The sequence below is a fragment of the Melanerpes formicivorus genome, unplaced genomic scaffold (genome assembly GCF_026170545.1).
Source record: "Melanerpes formicivorus ecotype bairdi unplaced genomic scaffold, bMelFor1.0.p_v2 SCAF_8, whole genome shotgun sequence".
Classification (NCBI taxonomy): Eukaryota; Metazoa; Chordata; class Aves; order Piciformes; family Picidae; genus Melanerpes; species Melanerpes formicivorus.
In genome coordinates this window covers 3598349-3618105 of record NW_027142360.1, presented here as the reverse complement: position 1 = coordinate 3618105, position 19757 = coordinate 3598349, and the positions used below count along the sequence as shown (strand labels likewise).

The 19757-nt window shown below is 45.3% G+C and overlaps 1 protein-coding gene across 1 annotated transcript in view; it reads left to right on the top strand.

Annotated features, from left to right (window-relative positions):
* The window catches only part of MICAL3 (microtubule associated monooxygenase, calponin and LIM domain containing 3), a 219649-nt gene that overhangs the window by 187006 nt on the left and 12886 nt on the right, over window positions 1–19757 (top strand). Inside the window, 6 exon segments of the mRNA XM_068141849.1 lie at window positions 542–636; window positions 2667–2714; window positions 4557–4607; window positions 6391–6498; window positions 7214–7307; window positions 11912–11962. Coding sequence (XP_067997950.1) covers window positions 542–636; window positions 2667–2714; window positions 4557–4607; window positions 6391–6498; window positions 7214–7307; window positions 11912–11962 — 447 coding nt within the window.

Below are 19757 nucleotides of genomic sequence, written 5' to 3'. Positions count from 1 at the left end.
ACATTCCAATGGCAAATTACTCTCTTTGTGAAGAACTTTCTCCTCACCTCCATCCTAAACCTCCCCTGGCACAGCTTGAGACTGTGTCCTCTTGTTCTGGTGCTGCTTGCCTAGGAGAAGAGACCAACCCCCACCTGTCTACAACCTCCCTTCAGGTAGTTGTAGAGAGCAATGAGGTCTTCCCTGAGCCTCCTCCAGGCTAAGCAACCCCAGCTCCCTCAGCCTCCCTTCACAGGGCAGTGCTCCAGACCCCTCCCCAGCCTTGTTGCCCTTCTCTGGACATGTTCCAGCATCTTAATATATTTCCTAAACTGAGGGGCCCAGAACTGGACACAGGACTCAAGGTGTGGCCTAAGCAGTGCTGAGCACAGGGCAGAATGACCTCCCTGCTCCTGCTGGCCACACTGTTCCTGATGCAGGCCAGGATGCCACCTGGGCACACTGCTGGCTCATGTTCAGCCTACTGATGAGTTCTGAGCTGTTTGCTGGAAAGAGTAATTCCCACTTGTGTAACTCCTCCTTTTTACTCCTGGCTCCTCAGATTTGCAGCTGCGCCAACACCTGAGTTTCTCGGAGGACTCTGACCTCTCCAGCGACGATATCCTGGAACGCTCCTCCCAGAAATCCAAGCGAGAGGTAGGCAGATGGGAAATGCATTTCAGTTGGAGCTAGCATCTTGCACACCACAGGCTCAGTTGTGTCATTAATTCTGTGGTTGTTGCCATTTCTTCTGTGGAGCAGGTTTTCTTGTTCCTGCCTAAAATAAGTCAATTGTGTAACTGCAAGCAGCTCCCCACTGTTAGTACATGAAATACGCTGGATACATGCATAGATACATGAAATACACATCTGGGGAAGAGAAGGCTCTGAGGAGACCTCGTTGAGGTCTTTAGTATCTTAAGGGAGCCTACAAGAAAGCTGGTGAGGCACTTTTTAGGGAGTCAGTTAATGATAGGACTAGGGGGAATGGAAGAAAACTAGAAATGGGTAGCTTCAGATTGGGTGTTAGGAAGAAGTTGTTCCCTATGAGGGTGGTGAGAGACTGGCACAGGTTGCCCAGGGGGGAAGCCTCATTGCTGGAGGCTTTTAAGGCCAGGCTGGATCTGGCTGTGAGCAACCTGCTGTAGTGTGAGGGGTCCCTGGCCATGGCAGGGGGGTTGGAACTGGCTGATCCTTGAGGTCCCTTCCAACCCTAACAATTCTATGATTCTGTATCTGTTGTCTCTCCATGGCAGCACTTTGCAGTGAATGTTACAGTCAGTGATCTGATTTTGTTGCTGTTGTGAGCATGCCAGAAAACAGAGATTTCATATCAGATGAGTGAACTTCACTGACTTCCAAGTTTATTGCAAAAAGATAGCACTGGGATCTTGCCCACTTTTTGTGAGGCTCCAATTGTAGGATATTGTTTTACCAGCCACTTTGAAGTTGTAGAATTCCAAGCAAACTATAGACAGGAATGTGCTTTTCCCATACATCAAGAATGTAGTCAAGACAGCTCATAAAATTCAGCTAGGAGGGAAGCTACAGGCTGCAGTTTAGCAATGCAGGAAGGTTTGCCTGTTCTTGCTGGGCAAAGAGAATATATACCATCTGAATTAGTACCTTCTCCTCTTGGAGAAAAGATGAGCTCCCAACTGCTTCTTCCATTTGAGTCCTGTTTTCTTCAAGGACTTGGAATCCTAGAATCATTTAGGTTGGAAAAAACCTTTTAAGGTCATTGAGTCATTGCTGAGTGCTTCCACGTGTCTGTATGTGTAGGTAACAGCCTCAAAGCTGAAATACATCACAGGGAGTTCCTGTGAAATGCCAGTGTATAAGGCTTGGTCTTAGCCTGATGTTCCTGTGCTAGTGTGGTCTGGTCTGAAGGCTGCTGCTTCTGAGAGCTCTTTACTGTGGCTGACCAATCTTCCCCAGATAGTGCTACAAGGTCACATTGTAAGACCTTGTAAGCCACGAGCAGCTTCCTAGCCAAAAGGAATTCACTTTAAATGGTGCTTGAATGATATTACTGAGGAAGAAAGGGGAGACACCAGTGAGTCTCATATGGTGGGAGTCAAATACCAAAGCAGGCTGCTTATCAAGTATTTGTTTTTATTTTAGGATGCCACTCTTAATGCAAAGTGAAAAATGTAAGGAAGTGCTCGGTCACAGTGATGGGGGAAAAGCCTCCGTTCATTGCTGAGAGCTTCTGTGCTCTGCTAGACAGGGTTTGCAAGCTCTGGAGGAATAAATAGAGATTTCATTGACCCCACAGAACACTAAGGCCCTTCTGGTACTGAAGACTGAAAAATGTGTTCCCCCCTCCCTTCCTGGTGCTGCCTGGTTCGCTTTAAAACAAAGCATCTGAGAGGGTAGTGTCACAGAGCACAGTGCTCTGTGCCTCCTGTCTCAAACCTGCCATCCAGCATGCACAATCCAGTCTCAAATAGCAGGGTCTAGCTGGTACCAGAAAATGCTTTCTATGTCTGTTTGGTGGAATGAATGAATTTAAAGCTGGTGGAAGGAGTTGCTGCAGTAGGTAGGGTTTTTTTCCTGTATTTCCTTACCTCTGTTAATCTCTCCCTCTAGTTGATCTAGATCTCTCCTACGAGGAAGATTGTTTTGGTTGTGGTTTTATTCCCTTTTTTTCTCTCTCTTTCCATTCCTCCTTGCATGCCCTCAAGGCATTTAATGAGAAATTCTGCATTTTCCAAGAGATGCAGAAGAATGAGGTACCTGTGTCTAGCAGAGGGCAGGGGGTTCAGATAAGAGTTAAAGATTACTGCTCTGCCTGGCAAGCTCCTTCATCAGGCAGCAGGGCCTCGGTGCAGGCCATGCTTGTCTTCAGACTTTGGTGTGCCTTGGTGCCCCCCCCCCCCATCTCCCTCCTTTTTTTTGCCTTCTCTGTGCTGAGCTGCTTTGATTTTAAAATGACTTTTGCAGGAAAACAGCTCTCCTCACTAGGCAGTGGAGGGCGTAGGTGGCAGTGGGAGATGCCTGGAAATCCTGACACTGAAAGTGTCACCAGCTCTGCCAGGTTGTATGGTGGTGGTGTCTCATTTTCTCTCCTTTACTGTTGTTGGAGTTACCTTCAGACTGCCTCTGCTCAGCATCTGCCTGTGTTGTAAAAGCTTTGAAAACCAATTCATTTAGAGGCACTGATCCTGAGAGTTACATTTACTCAGATTGACTGCATCCAGTCCAAGGATGGAGAACATGCATGCAAACACTGGAGTGTCTTGCTGGCAAAAGAAATGCAGTGGGCCTTCAAGAGTGACAGAGCTGGGTTTGTACTGATTGGGAGTGGGGGTTATATATATTTTTTAAGTTACAAACTGTCTGCTACTTATGATGGGGAGCAGTTGGCTCCCTGCTTGCCATAGCTTTTATGTGAACCCCTTCTCTAAGCTGAAATTCTGCTTGTGCTGCTCTTTTTTGGTAGTTGTAATGAGCTCTCTTCCCAGACAGCTCTCTCTGTTTAGCCTGTTCTTTGTGTTCAGCAGTGAATTAGCTCAGTGTTGTTTAATGTGGTGTCCTTGAAGACAAGCATCTTGCTGTAAAGAGTTGCCTAATGTAAATGCCCTGTGGGTCCTGTGTTCCTAGGTCTGTGTCACTGTGTGTGTGTGTGTTTGTCATTGTTCCTGTACAGTTGTGCTGATGTGATCAGATGTAACCTTTACTAGGGCAGGTAGCTTGACTTTACTCAAGTTTGCCTCCTTACTGCAGTTGCTCTAAGGCTTGTCATTTGTGACTGATTGCAGTTGAGTGGATGTGAAAATGCAAAACGCTGGCTCTTCACCCAGAATGACACAACATGACACACAAGACATTTACCTCCCTTAGAAAGCCTAAGCTCTTGACTTGCCTTGTTTTCAAATACAGGGTAGCAGAACATGTCCTTGGATAGAGGAGGTAGCAATTTCTTCTATCCACAGCTCCTCCAATTCTCTGGAGGAGAATGTTTTTACACATGGAGATACCATTACCTTCGGATGCACAATCCACTCTGAGCCCTTCTGGTGTCGCAAAGCAGAGAGGAAGATTTATGATGTTAGTCAAATGCAAAGAATCATTTCTATGGAGCAGAGATCATTTATAACCATGAGGTGAACACAACTCCTAGGAGAGTTTGTAAGTCAGATTGTAAATGGAGAATGTTTGGTAGAGTAATATGATTAGCTGAGCAAGTTCACACGAAACATGACCCAGCACAACCATTATTCCAAATACTCAGCCAAAAGTTTGTACTTGCTCAGAGGACATCAAAACCATAGGTAGATAAAGGCCAAATCATTTCCATGTTGACTGTATCCTCAGAGAGTCTTCCAGAGCTGATTGCCTCCAGGAGAGTGCTGGAAGCTTGAGTTTGCAGGCAGAAGTTCCATTACGCTTCATCATTCTGGGTCACGTTTGGCATTTGCACAATTTGATGTTTCATTTACAGACAGCTTTGTTTTATTACTGTGCATCTGTTTCTAATGTTGAACTGATTTTGCTTCATTTTGTACATTTTTGTTTTGTTTTGTTGTTTCTTCTTTTTTTTTTCTTCCCCTTTACCATTTCCCCCTTTAAAGTCGATTTATGTACCACACGCCTTGGCATTCAAGAGATCATATTCGTCAAAGGTAGTGTCTCCATTCCCACTAGTTGCCCATTGTTGCATTGCATGTCCCTAAAATTAACCTATTGAATCCATAGCTACCCATCACATGTGCACTAACATCACCATCACTGACTGTGCATGCCTGAGATGTTAGCAGACACGGGCAGCAAATTCTTCGTGGAGGTCGTCTACCAAAAATGCATCAAGCTCCGAGCCCACCATCTGGTTAGAATGCATGCAATTGGCAGTGCTCAGCAGTGCACCCCTCTGCAGAGCCATGGGGATGATCTTTGGAGCTGCAGAACACATTGGGCTTTTGAGGCAATTCAATATGTGTGTGTAACCTTCCTTTGATACTTGGAGTGTGAGCTCAGGTGAATCATCACACTTCAATCAGCAGCCTTCAAAACTGTGGAGTTCACTGATGAAACTCTGCATTGAGCTCAAGTCAAGACAGAAGCTGCATTTCTGTTTCAGGAATGTTGCTACTCTCTGAAATTCTTATTGTCCTGCCTTCACAGTTGCAGCAGTGTTAGATGGGATAGGGAAGTCACACCCTCTGTCACTTTAGCTTCTGATTTAGGTAGTGTTGGATTTTGTGATTATTATGTTTCTTAAAGAAAAAGAGAGAGGGAAGTGTTAACTTCTTGGAGTTGTGATGATGGTGCTTGTTAACCACCTGTCTGAGGGTTTTTTAGTAGGGCTGTGATCCAGCCTTAAACTCTCTTCACTGAGAGCAATTAAACAGAGGGAGATTGTGGCAATACCATAGCTAGATAAAGCAGACTTCATCCTGATCCGTCCTGATGCTTTATCCTTAAAGTTGACTGTCCATGGAGAGGATCCCTTTCCAGAAGTGGAAGACATCTGTTTGCAGCTGTCCCTTAAAGTTTACACTTATGTGTATGGGAAGAGTGTTCTTCAGTGTACTTCATGCAGTTGTGAAGTTTCATAGAAGTCTGTGAGAGGAAGCCCTCCTAGACTGCAATGCAACCAACTCATGTACCTGATAAGGTACTGAATCCCACTGCAGTAGTTCAGAAATCAGTAAGCCTTTTTGACATGAGAGAAAAGGAGGAAATACCTTTCTATTTCTGTAAGCATAGCCTTTCTCCTTTTGAATGACTTCTGGTGTTTTAGCTTTAGTTCAGAAGTTGTTTATCTTGTTTTACACCTGCCAGCCTTATGGGATCTCCCCTGAGTTGGGATTTCCTGCCTCACACCAGAAAGTTATTCTGCTTTCAGATGTGTCTTTGCCTTCTTGAGTCATAGAAAAGTTGCACAGGTTTACATTGGTAGTCATTGCCTGTTCTACCAGTGGAGCTCCAGCTATGGATATTCTTGCTCCAGAATAAAGCAGGGAGAGGGGAATACCAATATAACTACACTAGTCTGTAATAATTTCTTAGTTTACACTGCTGTAACTGCCTTTACCTTCTTTGAAAATGAAATCAAGGTGGCCCCTCTATATGGTACTCACTGATTCAACTAAATCCATTTGACTAAATCTCCTGAGAAATAAAATGAAAGTTGATTTGGTCTTTGGCAGTGGAAAGCAGGAGTGAGACATGATATAAAATCACAGCTTTGCAGTTGGCTTATGAGCTTCTTCACTCCTTATCCGAACCTGAAATCATTGCTCACTGCACTGAGGACACCTTTGCCTACAGAAGCTTGACTTTTGACACAGCCGTGGCAAAGACAGAACACCTCCCTTCTGAGATTTTGGAAGAGAAAGTGGTCATCCCTCCCACCATACCTGTGGCCATGCAAATAAAATCTGGTCCTATTTTTCCTTCCTTTAGAGGGCCTACACAGAAGAGGAGCTGAATGCCAAGCTGACCCGGCGAGTACAGAAAGCTGCCCGCAGACAAGCCAAGCAAGAGGAGCTAAAGAGGTTACACAGAGCTCAGGTAGTGTCTCAGAATCTTCTTGTCAGGGCACACAGTTATCTCTGTGTGGAAGCACCATGGTCTTTGGCATTCCTCTGAATGTGTCAGAAGAGGATCCAGAGATGACTGTCCTTGCTCCTTCTTTCAAACCCAATATCATGCCGCAGATGTGGGAAGCGTGGCTGCAAGCTGTCATGATAGCTTTACAGTGAGAAAAATAATGACCATCACACCTTTCAGCTGGCGAGGAGTGAAGCATCATGCAGTGAATGGGGTGGTGATAGTCTGGAATACCTGATGAAGGTGCACCGACCATTGCTTTCCTAGATTATACTGCTGGGTTGAAGTGTTACCAAATTAACCATTAATTACTAGAGAGTCTGTTGGGAAACTGCTGGAATCATCTGCAGGGGGGGGAATTGTTTAAATCTCAAGGTAGGGGCTCAGCTGACTCTAGAGCATCACCTTTCACTTCAGTGTTTAGGAAGGTGATTTGAGTTGTAGCCAAGAAGTCAGTATCAAGGTGTTTGCAAGGTTAAGAATTGGGATGCAATTGGTTGGAGAGGGCATTGTTAGGAGGGTGACTGTGATGCCAGCTTCTGAAGCAGGGTGTTGTTGAATACAAACACTCACTTCTGAAAAGCATGATTTGACTGAAGTCACAGTGCTGGGGGAGTGCAGCAGACAGCAGGAGAATTGCTGTTGGTGAGGTTCTCCTCCATTCTTCTCTGAACAGATCATCCAGAGGCAACTTGAGCAAGTGGAAGAGAAGCAGAGGCAACTTGAGGAGAGAGGAGTTGCTGTGGAGAAGGCCCTTCGAGGAGAAGCAGGTATTCCTCACAACTTGGGTTGCTTTTTATTGTTTGTTTGTTTATTTATTTACTGATTTAAAGTGCTTGTGCAGTAGTCCATAGCTGCTTGGATTTTAGAGGCAATTGGACTGTTACAGCCTAGAATCCAATGTGAATCTGTTCTCCCCTTTCTGCTGTCGTTTGAGGCCTTGTTTTTCCTGTGTTTCTTCTAAATCTGGGACTTCCCTGTTGGCAGAGACTTAGTTCACTTGTCTTTGCCTGAGGATTAGGAGGTAGTTCTCCAGCTATCAATAATGGATGTCTGACATATTGCTGGACATGACAGCTAGAAAACTGAAGTGGTTTCCTAGCTGCAGTTCACATGAAGCTGTCAGGGCCCCCTGTTTGTATGATAAGGAAGTGATTGTGGAATTGTGTGTGCTTTCTCTATTGTGTTGGATTTTCCAAGGTAGTGCCCTTAAAAGGGACCATCACAGAACATCTTCCTCACTGCACAGCCCAGCACACTGGCTACTTCTGACAAAGCTGTGCAGAGCAGAGCTGCACACATGCACTGAAAGGTCTCCGTGTCAGGCTGTTAAAGGAATGTTTTGTGTTACTGAAATGGAATTAAATGAGTATGATCTGATCTGGCACACGTATCAGAGTAGTATTGGTTCAGATAATGCTGACAGTAGTGTAAGGATTTGGAAAAAAAGAATCCTCAATTGTAGGAGTCAAATAGCCAACAGGCAAATGCAGCGTGTGTGTACCTGGCCCAGGTATACACCAGCACTATATACCTGCTCACAAGAGCCAGAGATCAGAAGTGGTAAAAGCAGAACAGGTTTTTAGGAAGTGTTTTGGCTTGTTGGTTGGATTGAGAAGCCACTATCAAGCCTGTGAAGATGGAGCTTGGTTAAGCAGTGAAGGCTCACCAGAGGAAATGTTTGTTGTGACTTCCTGCCAGTTCCTACTCAGCCAGGATTAGGGACGTCTGGCGCTCTCTAAGGGTGCAGCAGAGCAGCAGGAGCGAGTGGTTACTAAAGCAAGGGTGGAGGATGAGCCTGAGGACTTCACTGGGTTTGTGGTCTGACTGGCTTCTTCATCTGTGGGTTCAAAGAAACAGTCTTTTGCAAAACCTCTTCCTTTGCAGTGGTGCCTCCTTCCTTGTGCTGTGGATCTCTGTGTAGCCCCACTCCGCTGGTTACTGCACTTACTAAAACCACCTCCCATCTCATAATTGTCCCTCTCCATTTCCTTGTCTTCATCTGGAAGTCTGTTTTAATTACTCAGCTGCTAAATCACTGTCACAAGATATGTTGGCACAAGTGGGAGATTGCGTCAGCTGAGAGAACATTCTTCGTGACAGAATATTCTTTCACCGAAGAATGGTAGAAGAAAGCCTAAAACATGTTCAGAGAGGGCAGAATATGACCAAGAGCAAGCATTGTTCTTTGTATGGAAGGCTGCAGAACTAAAGCCCCCTCTGACTGACTGCTCACCCCCAGCTCTCCCAAAGCGGAGGTGTGTGTGAATCTCCTTGGAACTGTGAAACTGGAAGCCGCTCTCTGCTAAATGAATCTCTCTTCTTTGGGAGGTCTCTAGGATATGTTTTTTCTCTTGCAACATATTTCTATCACCAGATCATACATTATGGTTACAGAAGCTTGGCTCTCTTGTAAAGAATTCACCAGCCTCAGCTGGCTGCTGATGCAGAGGATTAAGAAGAAACACTTTCTGTTGGGGGGAGGCATGTTCTAGCCTGTATTGACTGACACACAGCACGAGGAATTCATTCTCTGCTTCATCTCTCTAACCACTCTTGCATGGACGTTTGATAGAAGTTTGCAATAAAATAAGTGATTGATTTATTTCTTTTTCTTTCTAGAGCCTGTGGCATGAATAGAATAGAATAGAGAATAGAATAGGATAGAATAGAATAGAATAGAATAGAATAGAATAGAATAGAATAGAATAGAATAGAATAGAATAGAATAGAATAGAATAGAATAGAATAGACCAGGTTGGAAGAGACCTTCAAGATCATCGAGTCCAACCTATCATCCAACACCACCTAATCAAGTAACCCATGCAACCAAGCACCCTGTCAAGTCTCCCCCTCCTCATCACACTCCATAAGTGCAATTGCTCTCTGCCATTCAGTAGGCAGGAGGGCAGTATAATTTCTTTGTCATCTGCATTGCCTAAGAGGCTGACCTAACAGTGACCACTGCATTCAGCAAGTACCTTTGTGCAGAGGTGTGGAGTCAAGCTCCTGTCTCTGATCAGTGCCTCCCCTAATGAAACCAGGTACACAAAGGTTTAAAAGGGGGAAGTGCATTGCATGAAGTGGTGTTGTCACCTGAAAAAGGAAAAGAAAAACCTTTCTTTTGATAAGCTTGCACAAGGGGAAGAAATGAAGGGAGGGTGGGAGGTGTGCCTCCTGTGCTGCCCACAGCAATAGAGAAGGATTGCAGTGCAGGAGCAAAGGACTGGCTGTTCACAGACAGCAACCCATATTCACAGTTCTAGGAGAACATCTGAGGCTCTGTCATGAGTGAGTTATTCAGCTTCCCTGTAGGGTAAGGAGAAATCACTCACTGACTTAGGCATTCAAATATGAAGGCTTAGATAACATTGGCAGTAGTTTCCTGCTACTAGGTACTGGAAAATCCTGACAGAAGAAGCAGAATTCTGTATTTGGTAATGACTCCTTTCTTTTTCTGTTGCTGATGAAAAAGATAGACAAGAGCCTCTGAGCTACTTCTGTTATTTATCTTGTACCATGCTGCCTGTGAGTCATCTTTCCTCTTGGTGGAGAGTATCAGATTGTGCTTTGGTAGAGGTCTTCCATTAGCATTAATTCCTCAGGTCTCTGACCTCTAGACCTCTTTCCATTTTTCAGTTGGACAGGTAAGAACAAAAAGCAGCACCAGAGGTGAGAGTTTGTTTACTTGTGAAGATGTAAGGAAAAATGATTCTGTCTGGTTTGCCTTATCCATAACAGAGTCTTACTGAGAGGAGTGTCCAGAAAGTCTTCCCAGCTATAGGTACAGACAACTCAATGCTCCTTCCAGGAGTTTCACTCACAATGTGATTGTTGTCAAGTTGGGAGTATTGATACGATGATATTCAACTCATCAGACTCAGAAACAATTTGGGGGTCGTTGTCAACTTCAATTTTGACAAAATAATTGCCCCTTCTGGGCTACCTCCTTGTCTCTTTGTTTGCTAAAGCAGCTCAGCCTCAGGCCAAGGCGCAGCTGATCTTTCATTCTTCTGACAGCTGAATGTTCAAATCTAACATTCAGTTTCCAATTCAGAAAATGACCTTTCACCCTGTGATTACTTCATTGCCTTAACATGTTGTCTGTGATTATCTTTGGAAATCTCAGCCTTTGACAGGTGCTTTCCTAGCAGGAATGAAGGGTTTGGAATGCAAGCTCTGTTTCAGGTGGCAAGTTTGTCCCATGCAGGTGGTCTGAGCTTTTGTCACCTCTTTGGTTCTTTTTCTGTTCCTTCCCTCCTCCCCCACTTTTGCTTTCATCATGGTGTTTCACTGCAAAGGTAAAACAGGATAACCTTAATTAAGAATGTTCCCTTTTTCCTGCAGTGTCCCAGGAGCTGCCCTGAGTGGGATTGCTATTGATGTAACTATTTCCTGTTGTAGTGCATTCACCTGTTTGGACGTGCTCATGCCTTTGAGTTCCTCTCTGGATTTTCCATTACTTATTTTTTTTCCAATCACTTAATGTGCCAAGTTGGGAATTTCTAGACGTGTTTTTCTCCTTTATCCTTATTTAGCATAAACTTTGATTAGTAACTTTTAAGAGCTGGGAAAATGTTTTCTACTGTCAGATAAAGACTGAAAAATTCGAGAGCCACCTCTTCAGATGGAGTGAGTTACACACAGTGAGAAGCAGTGCTCTTGGTACTCCCATCTGTCTGGTCTCCAAAGAAGTGTTGCACAGTGCTAGCTGGTGGTCTGTCCAGCAGCTGTGGACAGACACCTTTCTGTCCCACACCCTCTGGGCAGGTTCCTCTCAGCACAGCTCCTGCATCTTTCTACACTTCAAGTGTTTGCTGCTCATGACAGAGCTCAGTCAGCACCTTCCACTTGTGTGCTGTACGCATCTTCCACTCACCTCCAACAAGTCAAGCCGTGCACCTTTCCTGCAGCTGTCCTAAGAACTGGCACTGTTTCCTTTTAACATGTTAGCATGAAAGCAACAAAAGCAGTTCTGCTTTTCTCAGCAAGAACAGCAGAGACATCAGTGTCAGGTACTGGTGCAGACTGGAACAGGTGAAGTGTCTCTGTGGAGACTTCCTCATTTTTCCCCTCAGAAGTCCTCGCCTGCCTGCTGGTAATTTTCTCCTCATCCTTCCAATACATGTTTGTGATATATTTGTGTGTGTATATGTATGTGTACACACAGATCTACATATATATATACACACACATACACACAAAGAGACATATATATATATGTGTATATGTGTGTGCCCACGTGTAGAGCTGCATGTTTCTGTTTGCCTTTTTGTTCCTGTCTATGTCTTCTCCTCATACAGTGCTTTGATTGTGTGGGGCTAGGGTGGGTATCTGATTCAATAACTCTGTCTTCACCAATTCCTTGTTGTAGACTATTGGGGAGAGTCTTATTACAGTGACCTCATCGACTTGCATCTGGGTGGTATGTATGGCTGAACCTCCTGCTGACACTAACCCTGCTGACACTCCTCCCCACCCCTCCCTTCACCTACTTCTCCCATCCTTGGCTCACAAACAAGAAGAAACAGCCCTTGCACATGACTGGCTATAGCAGAACCCCTTTTCCAGCTCAGGAAGAAGAAATCCTGGCATGTTCCACAAACCATGTGTAAGGTTCCCTCTTATTTTCCACTATACTGATTATATTTCAAAATGTATTTACTGTTTTCACTTCAGCCACCTTCCCTGCTGGCAGTGGAAGGCCATTCTGTTGGGTTTTTTGGCCTCTCCTTTGCAGTATCATATATCCTAGAATCATAGCATGGAATGCCTTGAGTTGGAAGGAACCTTCAAGATTATCTGGTTCCAACCCCCTGCCGTATGCAAGGACACCTCCCACTAGACCCTTCCAGGGATGAGGCATCCACAACTTCTCTGGCCAAACCATTCCAGTGTCTCAGCACTCTCATAGTAAAGAATGTGTTCCTAATGTCCAATCTAAATCTACCCTGCTCAAGTTTAAAATCATTGCCCCTTGTCCTGTCACCACAAGCCCTTATGAACAGCTCCACTCCAGCTTTCCTGTAGGCCCCTTTCAGGTACTAGAAGGCTGCCATAAGGTCTCCAAGCTGAACAAACCTAGCTCCCTCAGCCTGTTCTTATAGGAGAGGTGCTCCAGCCCTCTTGACCCTCTTTATGGCCCTCCTCTGGGCTTTCTCCAACAGCTCCATGTCCTCTCCATGTCCTCCTTGTGCTGGGGGCTCCAGATCTGGGTGCAGTACTCCAGGTGAGGTCATGCCCCATTCTGCTGTTGAATCCTCTGTAGGAAAATGTTTTAACACGAAGAGGACAGCAGAACTGACCTCAGGAAAGCTAACAGCACTGGCAAAGACCTGTCATGCCAGGGCCTCCCTTTTCCCCTCCTGAGGCTTCTTTGCTTTTTTGAAAAGAGCCACAGTGTGTTGATCATTGGGCAAAAACAAAAGGAAAGATCCCTCAAGGGGCTTTGGAAACACTTGTAGGCAGCCAAGACTTCTTGGTTCTTATCTTGTCCTACTGGAAGCCCAGGAGAGAATCTACCGTTAGGAGCTCATTTGTGCTGGAACATGCTGTGAAGAGCTTCCAGTCAGCCCAGTTAACATCACTGCAAGACTAGAAAGCTTCTTGCTGTGTTTGGTTATTTTCTTTTTAGTGCTGAACACTTATTGCAGTGTTTAGCTTTGTTGTGCTCCCCACTTAGCAGTTACAATCTGGTCATTGCCCGGTACCATGGTTCAGCATTTCTTTATTGTCACTTCCTGATTCTTTTGGCAGGTAGGTAGGTAGGTAGGTAGGTAGGTTGGTAGGTAGGCAACTTTTGAGTTGCAGATGGCATTTGTTTAGCATTTTCCCATCCTGACAATTAAAATTCCCTTTTCCAGTTTAATTACCCTGAACCTATTCTTAAGTGAACAAATCTGTCAGTGGATGCAAAAGGAAGTGAACTCTGCTGGGTTGCCTAGTCACTTGAGGGTTGCCCTGCAGTTGTCCTTCACAGTATAAAGTTGTTTGATCCAAGCTGTGGTTTTGTTGAGGGAGAGCATGATAATCTAGCTCCACAGAGTGAAGGATCACATGCTCTAGACCTGAGCCAAGACTCACCACTGGCAGTCTTCCCCTGATTTCATTGTTGTGTATGTGATCCTTCAAACATAATCTCACCCAGGCTTTTAACTGTCAATTTTCCCTTCTCCTCCAGGAGGAGGATTGTCCCACATAGTGTCTATCCATAGCTATCAGGAGTGACTCCAAAGTGTCCTGGCAAATGAGGCCTTTATTGAAGAACAACCAAGTTACAAATATCCTCCTAAGTCAAACTGGAAGATTTTTCTCCTTAGATCTAATTTGTTGCCCAGTTGCTAATTTTGATGTGCTGGTCCTCTGCTTTACTCACTGCAGAGTTCCTCTGGCATTCTTTCCTGGGGTATCTGCTGCAGAGAGACTTTGAAACCTCCTTCCTGGTTTTGTCCATCAGGGCTGACCCATACTTCTGTGTGCATAGAGTAGGAGCTGTAAAAGGGTTGATGCTGAATGACACTTAACAGACCCTTGTCCCTATTTAATGCTATTTCCACTACACCCCTCCCTCCTCCTGCTTCTCCTCCTAATGCCTCTTTAGAGACAGCGATCCCATCAGAATCACCAGTAGTGGCTTTAAGAGAAGCTAAATAATCTTTCCTTAAAGGGACACTGTCACTTTAAAAATTGTGCTGCAGAAAATCTGAATTGGAAATGGAATCTCCTCTTTAGCTTTGTTGCCTGCTGGCATTTTCCTTTCCTCTGACCTCAGTCACCCCAGAGTGGTCCTTTTTGATCTTCCATAACAGGCTGGTTTTATTTGTGTGGTGACTCAGTCACTTGGGCTCTCCAACCCTCAGAGACAAACCAAGTTTCTCCTCATTTCAAAAGTACCTTTCTTGAAAGACACTTTCAAATCTATTGGGCAGTATCCCTTTAAATGCAACGAGCTGGTAGAGCTTGCCTGAAGTATGTGGCTTTGTAGTATTATTTTGTTACTTCTGTAATTAGCTTTGTATTTGCTTTTGGGGCTGCCAGAACACTTTTGCCAGAAGGGCTACATTTCTCTGATGCTACTTGCCACTACTGGGTGGCAGGTTTAGAGCTCAGCTTCAAAACTGACCTGCCTGTGCAGGATGCTGCATCTGTGTGGAGTGCCATGAAAATCCCTGGAGCACCATGCGGCTGCGTGGTCCTGCTGAGCGCTAGGAGCAGCTGGAAGGGCTGTGTGGCTGTTCTGTTGGCAGCTTGCATCTCTGAGGCATAGGTGTGACTCTAGAACCAGGCTGTCAGGACCAGCAAAAAATGCCAAACGCTTGGGAAAGTTACCTGCAAGCCGGTAATTGGTTGTGAACGTTTAGGGCACTGGTTTAATATGGATTTTCTCTACACTGGTGAGAGCTGCATTTCATTGAGCTGCTGCATCATGCAACAACTTTCTGCAAGGGTGTGGTAACTTCTGACATCCATGGCCAAGGTCCAGTTTGCAGGATTACAGATTGCTGTCTTAACCACCCTCGTTTGTCTGTGCCGTGCCGTAATCCTCTCTTCCTGTTCTGCAGTCTCACGTACTGCTGCTGTGAAGCAGATGTTTCATTCCACACTGCAGATGGTCACGTTTCAATTCCGAGTTAATTACTCCTCTGTGTGTGTCATGTGTGTGGCTGCATCAAAGGAACACTACAAGGGCTTCAAAATCAGCTGAAATTAAGATCACTTTGTGTTGCCTTCATATATATCAACAGATCTGTAACCTTTGGATCACCACAGAGAGCTCTGCCTCATGAAAGAGTATCTGGGAGCAACGCTAGGTTGTCATCTTCTGGGTTAGAGCCTCATGGAGAGGAAGTGGGAAACAGTCAGTGGGTTCACAAGTGTTTGCTGGCAGCTGTGGAGCAGTGAGACTTGAAAGTATGGATTCTGAGACTGGCACTGGAGGGATGCAGTGCTCTGGTGGATGCACACTCTGTCCCTTTCATCTCCTCTTTCCAGACAGCCCTTCTCCTAGTCCTGTGTTTTTCCATCCAAACCTTCTTACCCCACTCTCATTTTCATTCTCAGTCCCCGTTTCTGCTTCTCAAGCTTTTAACTTTAACCCTGCCTTTTTGACAAAGAAATCCTAGTAGTCTACCCTCCAGCCCTTTGTTCCATCACATTAGCTGCTCCTAGTCTTTCCGCTCCTCCACTGCTCTTCCCAATGACTCAGTCCCCACAGTCTCAATCCCTGCCTCTTGCCTTCTCCCAAAACTTTTGCTTCTCCCAAAAGTTTTGGCCTTTGCCCAGCATTGTTTGTTTGGAAAATCTTAGGTCACATCTGCCTTCTCCTTTCACCCCTGACTCCTTTTTCCCTCTCCTCCCTGTCTCTTTAGTAGTTTTCTTCTCAGTCTCTTTGTTTAATTAATTCCAGCCTCAGTTCCTACCAGTTCCCTGTCCCAGTTTGCTCCTTGTCTGCCTGTGGAAAGTACCTCTATTGTTCCCTCTGTGTTCAGACCAGCAGCTTCCTTTTCCTTGCACCCAGCAGGGAACCATTAATGAAGCAGCCCCATGCTCCTGCCTGCCTTTGCTCTTGGCTGGAGTATACTGAGACAGGCAAGAAGGATGTAAGGAAGAGAGGTGGTATGTTTGGTAGTGCTGGTTTCAGACAAACATTCTCCCTTCTTGACAGGAGTCTTATGAACACCAGGTAAGTGAGGAGGAGAAAAAAAGTGCTACTGTGAGGGTTTAATTTTTCATTTTTTTACCCTGCTTAAAGCATCCTCTACAATAACTTCCCTTTTGGGGAGCTGACTGTGGCCTTTAATGGCCTGCACATCTCCCTATGCCCTGCAGGGCTGGAATCTGATCCACTCAAGAGCAAAGAGGCGGTTGGCACACACAGCTCTCCTGCAAGAGGAGTGGAGTTTAGAGATAAACATTGTTATTGCAGACTGCAGCTGCTTTTCACTCTGAAGCCAATTGGTATCATTTTTGTTGCTGTAAATTTAGGGCAGGAAAGAGCACTTTGATAAGGAGAACTTTCTTAGAGTACTTGGTATTGGAAGTGAGCAATTACCTTGTAGCTGCACACCTCACAGCTGCACACAAAAGCTGACGGTCCTGGCAGATAGGCTCAGTGCAGGACTGTGCTCATTCTGGCTGCCTTTTGAAGTGCCCTGAGGTGTAGTAGAAGGAGAAAAGACTTCTGTGAAATCATTTGTGTGTGGTCTGTGCTCCAACAATGGCTTTCCCTAGCTTTCTTTCCCCTCTCCATGTTTTGGGTTGTTTTTTTCAGCTGGGTAAGTCAAGGTGTGGCTCAGTTCAGGTGACAATTCACTGCTCTTGTGAGTCTTCCTTCTAGTGACTGTGGTTTAGGTTGGTTTTGATACAGTGAGTAAGCTGAAGTCAGACACACTGAGTGACAGGCTTCTGGCACAGCTGTCAGAATCCTTGCCCTCAGCTTCATAATCCCTGCAGCAGTGTGGATGCTGTTCTTTGGGAGAAGGCTTCCTGTATCCTTGCTCTTTCACAGTATTGCTGTTGAGCAGCTCCACCGAATAGGAAATCTGTGGAATGCTTTGTCATTCAGCACACAGGCTTCTGACCATGACTGACTTTTGAACAAGAGTGGGAAGGAGGAGGCTATTTCCTGTGATCAGTGCCCACTTTATCTTACTGGTCTCTCTTGGACTGATCCTTTATTTTAAGCACTGGTTTAAAATTGGAGCTCTTAGTTTGCCTTCTAAAGGAGTGATAAAGTTTGTTAGTAGAATAAGGATTTCTAAAGTGTTGTGCTCTAGAGTGCCAGCCTAGTGGTTCAGGAGAGCCTGCATTAGTCTGAGCTGAATTTCCTGCCCAGGGTTGCTGGATTCCAAGCTGCCCTGGTTAGCCAGCAGTGTAGAAATCCAAGTCTTTGGGTGCATAGCTTGCAAAGGATGTGATCCCATGTGGTCTGTGGTGTATCTGTTCAAGTAATTTTGGTTTGCAGTGGCTCACCACTTCTCAGTTCTCACTCCACAGGACATGGGCAGATAGTTAAGGGGATCAGTGAGAGCTGTAGCTTGGGGATAATGATGTCTGCCACCCCAAAATTCCTGCTATGCATTTTTCATCCTTATCAATCATTCTAACACTGTGCTTCAGACTATGAAGAAGTGTGATGTAGCTACAGCAGAAAAGGACAAAACCAGCCTGAAGCACTGTTCTTTACACAGGTGAATGAGAAGTGGCTTGTGTAGCAAAGCAGGCAGTGTAGCTCGTGTAATGAAGAGCAACACACAGTGAGCAGGTTGGTCTGTTTTCATGGTGGCCATGCAATACCTGTTCCTTCTTTTGGAGAGGCTTTGAAGCTGCAGTATTTATTCTTGGCCTGCCTTTTGGTTTCCAGCACGGTAGCAAAGTCTGCAATCTCTGACAAACAAGGTCTTCATTGTCATGGCTGCATGAAAGTTTTCCCAGAAGGATCTGGGAGTGAGAGATTTTTGGCAGAAGCAAGATAACTCTACTCCATTCATTAAAAGGATGTGGTAATCTGCAGAGCAGAGCTACCTTGGCAGGATGTTGCGTGTGCTCAGGAGCTGGGGAATGCTCCTTTCCTCAGTGAGCTGCAGCTCCTGGCTCTGTACCCATCACCCCAGGTGCCTTTCTGAATGCCTCTCCTTGCCAGCAGCTTGGACTGCTGAATTCTACCTTTGAAGGCTTTGCATGTGTTGGCCTGTGTCCTTGAAAAGCAAAACTGGTGGTTAACACAATCTGTTGGCATCTTTGCCTCTCTGGGAGGGGGGTGGGAAAAGGGATAATGTTCTGTCCAGAAGGTTATAGTCACATTTGAGAGTCTTGCTGACAGCACAGAAGGAACATCAGAAGTGAATGGTTACAGAAATGGTTCTTCTCTTGCTCTTCAGCTCCTTCCAAATGACCTGCTTCAGCAGGGCAGTGAGTAGCTTGTGTTGCCACTGCTAGCAGGGCTCTTTGCATGCTGTGGGTGAAGAGCTGAGTTACCAGGCCTGGCCAGGGTGATTTTGGTGTTGGTGGGAGACTTAAACAGAAAGGGGGTGGGTTATTTTTCACAAATTTGCTTGACAGAAGGGTTCTTGCCATCCAGCCCTGACTCCACAGCCAGGATTACTGTCGTGTGGTGGCAGTCCTGACCGTGAGGGGCTGCTTTCTGAAAGCAAGGATGCAGTAATCACACTCTTTACTGCAGGATTACTAACGGCTTTGGAAGAGATAAGAAGGCATGTAAGGATTTCCATAATGTAATCAGACACATAATAGGAGCAGAGTAGATGAGAGAGTTTGTAACACCCTATTGTAAAGCAGGGTGTTGTATAGGTCTCCTGCTTGACAGTACTTGAACCAGGAGCTCAGCCATTTCCCAGGGCTGCCTTTCAACCCCCATAAATACAGTGAGAGCTCTGGCTGTGAGGTTGCATTTCTTCAACGATTAACCTTGACAGGAATGTGAATGATCTGATGACAAATTCATGTGTAAAATGAATTAGCTTGCTAGAGAAATGCTTTCTCCATTTATCAAGTGATCTTTTTCTTTCCCTGGTTCTCTGCTTCTCAAACAGGTAAGAGGCCTTTTCTTGAAAGGGAGAGAGAAATGTGTGATGTGGAATGCACTTAAAGGTGGCTTACTGTCAGTGAAAAATCTTTCTCCTTTTCAGGAAATCTGATAAAATAGTTTTTCTCTTAAGATTAGGAAGCTCCTGTTTCAGTCTGCTTAGAGTCTGTACCACAGAACCATAGAATTGTTTTGGTTGGTAAAGTCCTCCAGGGTCATCGAGTCCAAGCACTGACCTACCACTGCCATGGCCATTAAGCCATGAAGTGCCATGGCTACATGTATTTGGAACACCTCCAGGGACAGTGACTCCACCACCTCCCTGGGCATCATGTTCCAATTCCTGACCACCCTTTCAGTAAAGACATTTTTCCTAATATCTAATCTAAACCTCCCCTTGCTCAATTTGGGGCCATTTCCTCTTGTTCTATCACTTGATGCTAGGGAGAAGAGATCAGCATCTCACTGTGACCTCCTTTCAGGGAGCTGTAGACAGCAATGAGGTCTCCCCTCAGCCTTCTCTTCTCCAGACTGAACAGTAAGGGGTTCCCTCAGGCACTCCTCACAAGGCTTATTCTCAAAACTCTTCACCAGCTTACTGCCCTTCCCTGGACACACTCCAGCACCTGAGTGTCCTCCTTGCACTGAGGGGCCCAAAACTGAACACAGTACTCAA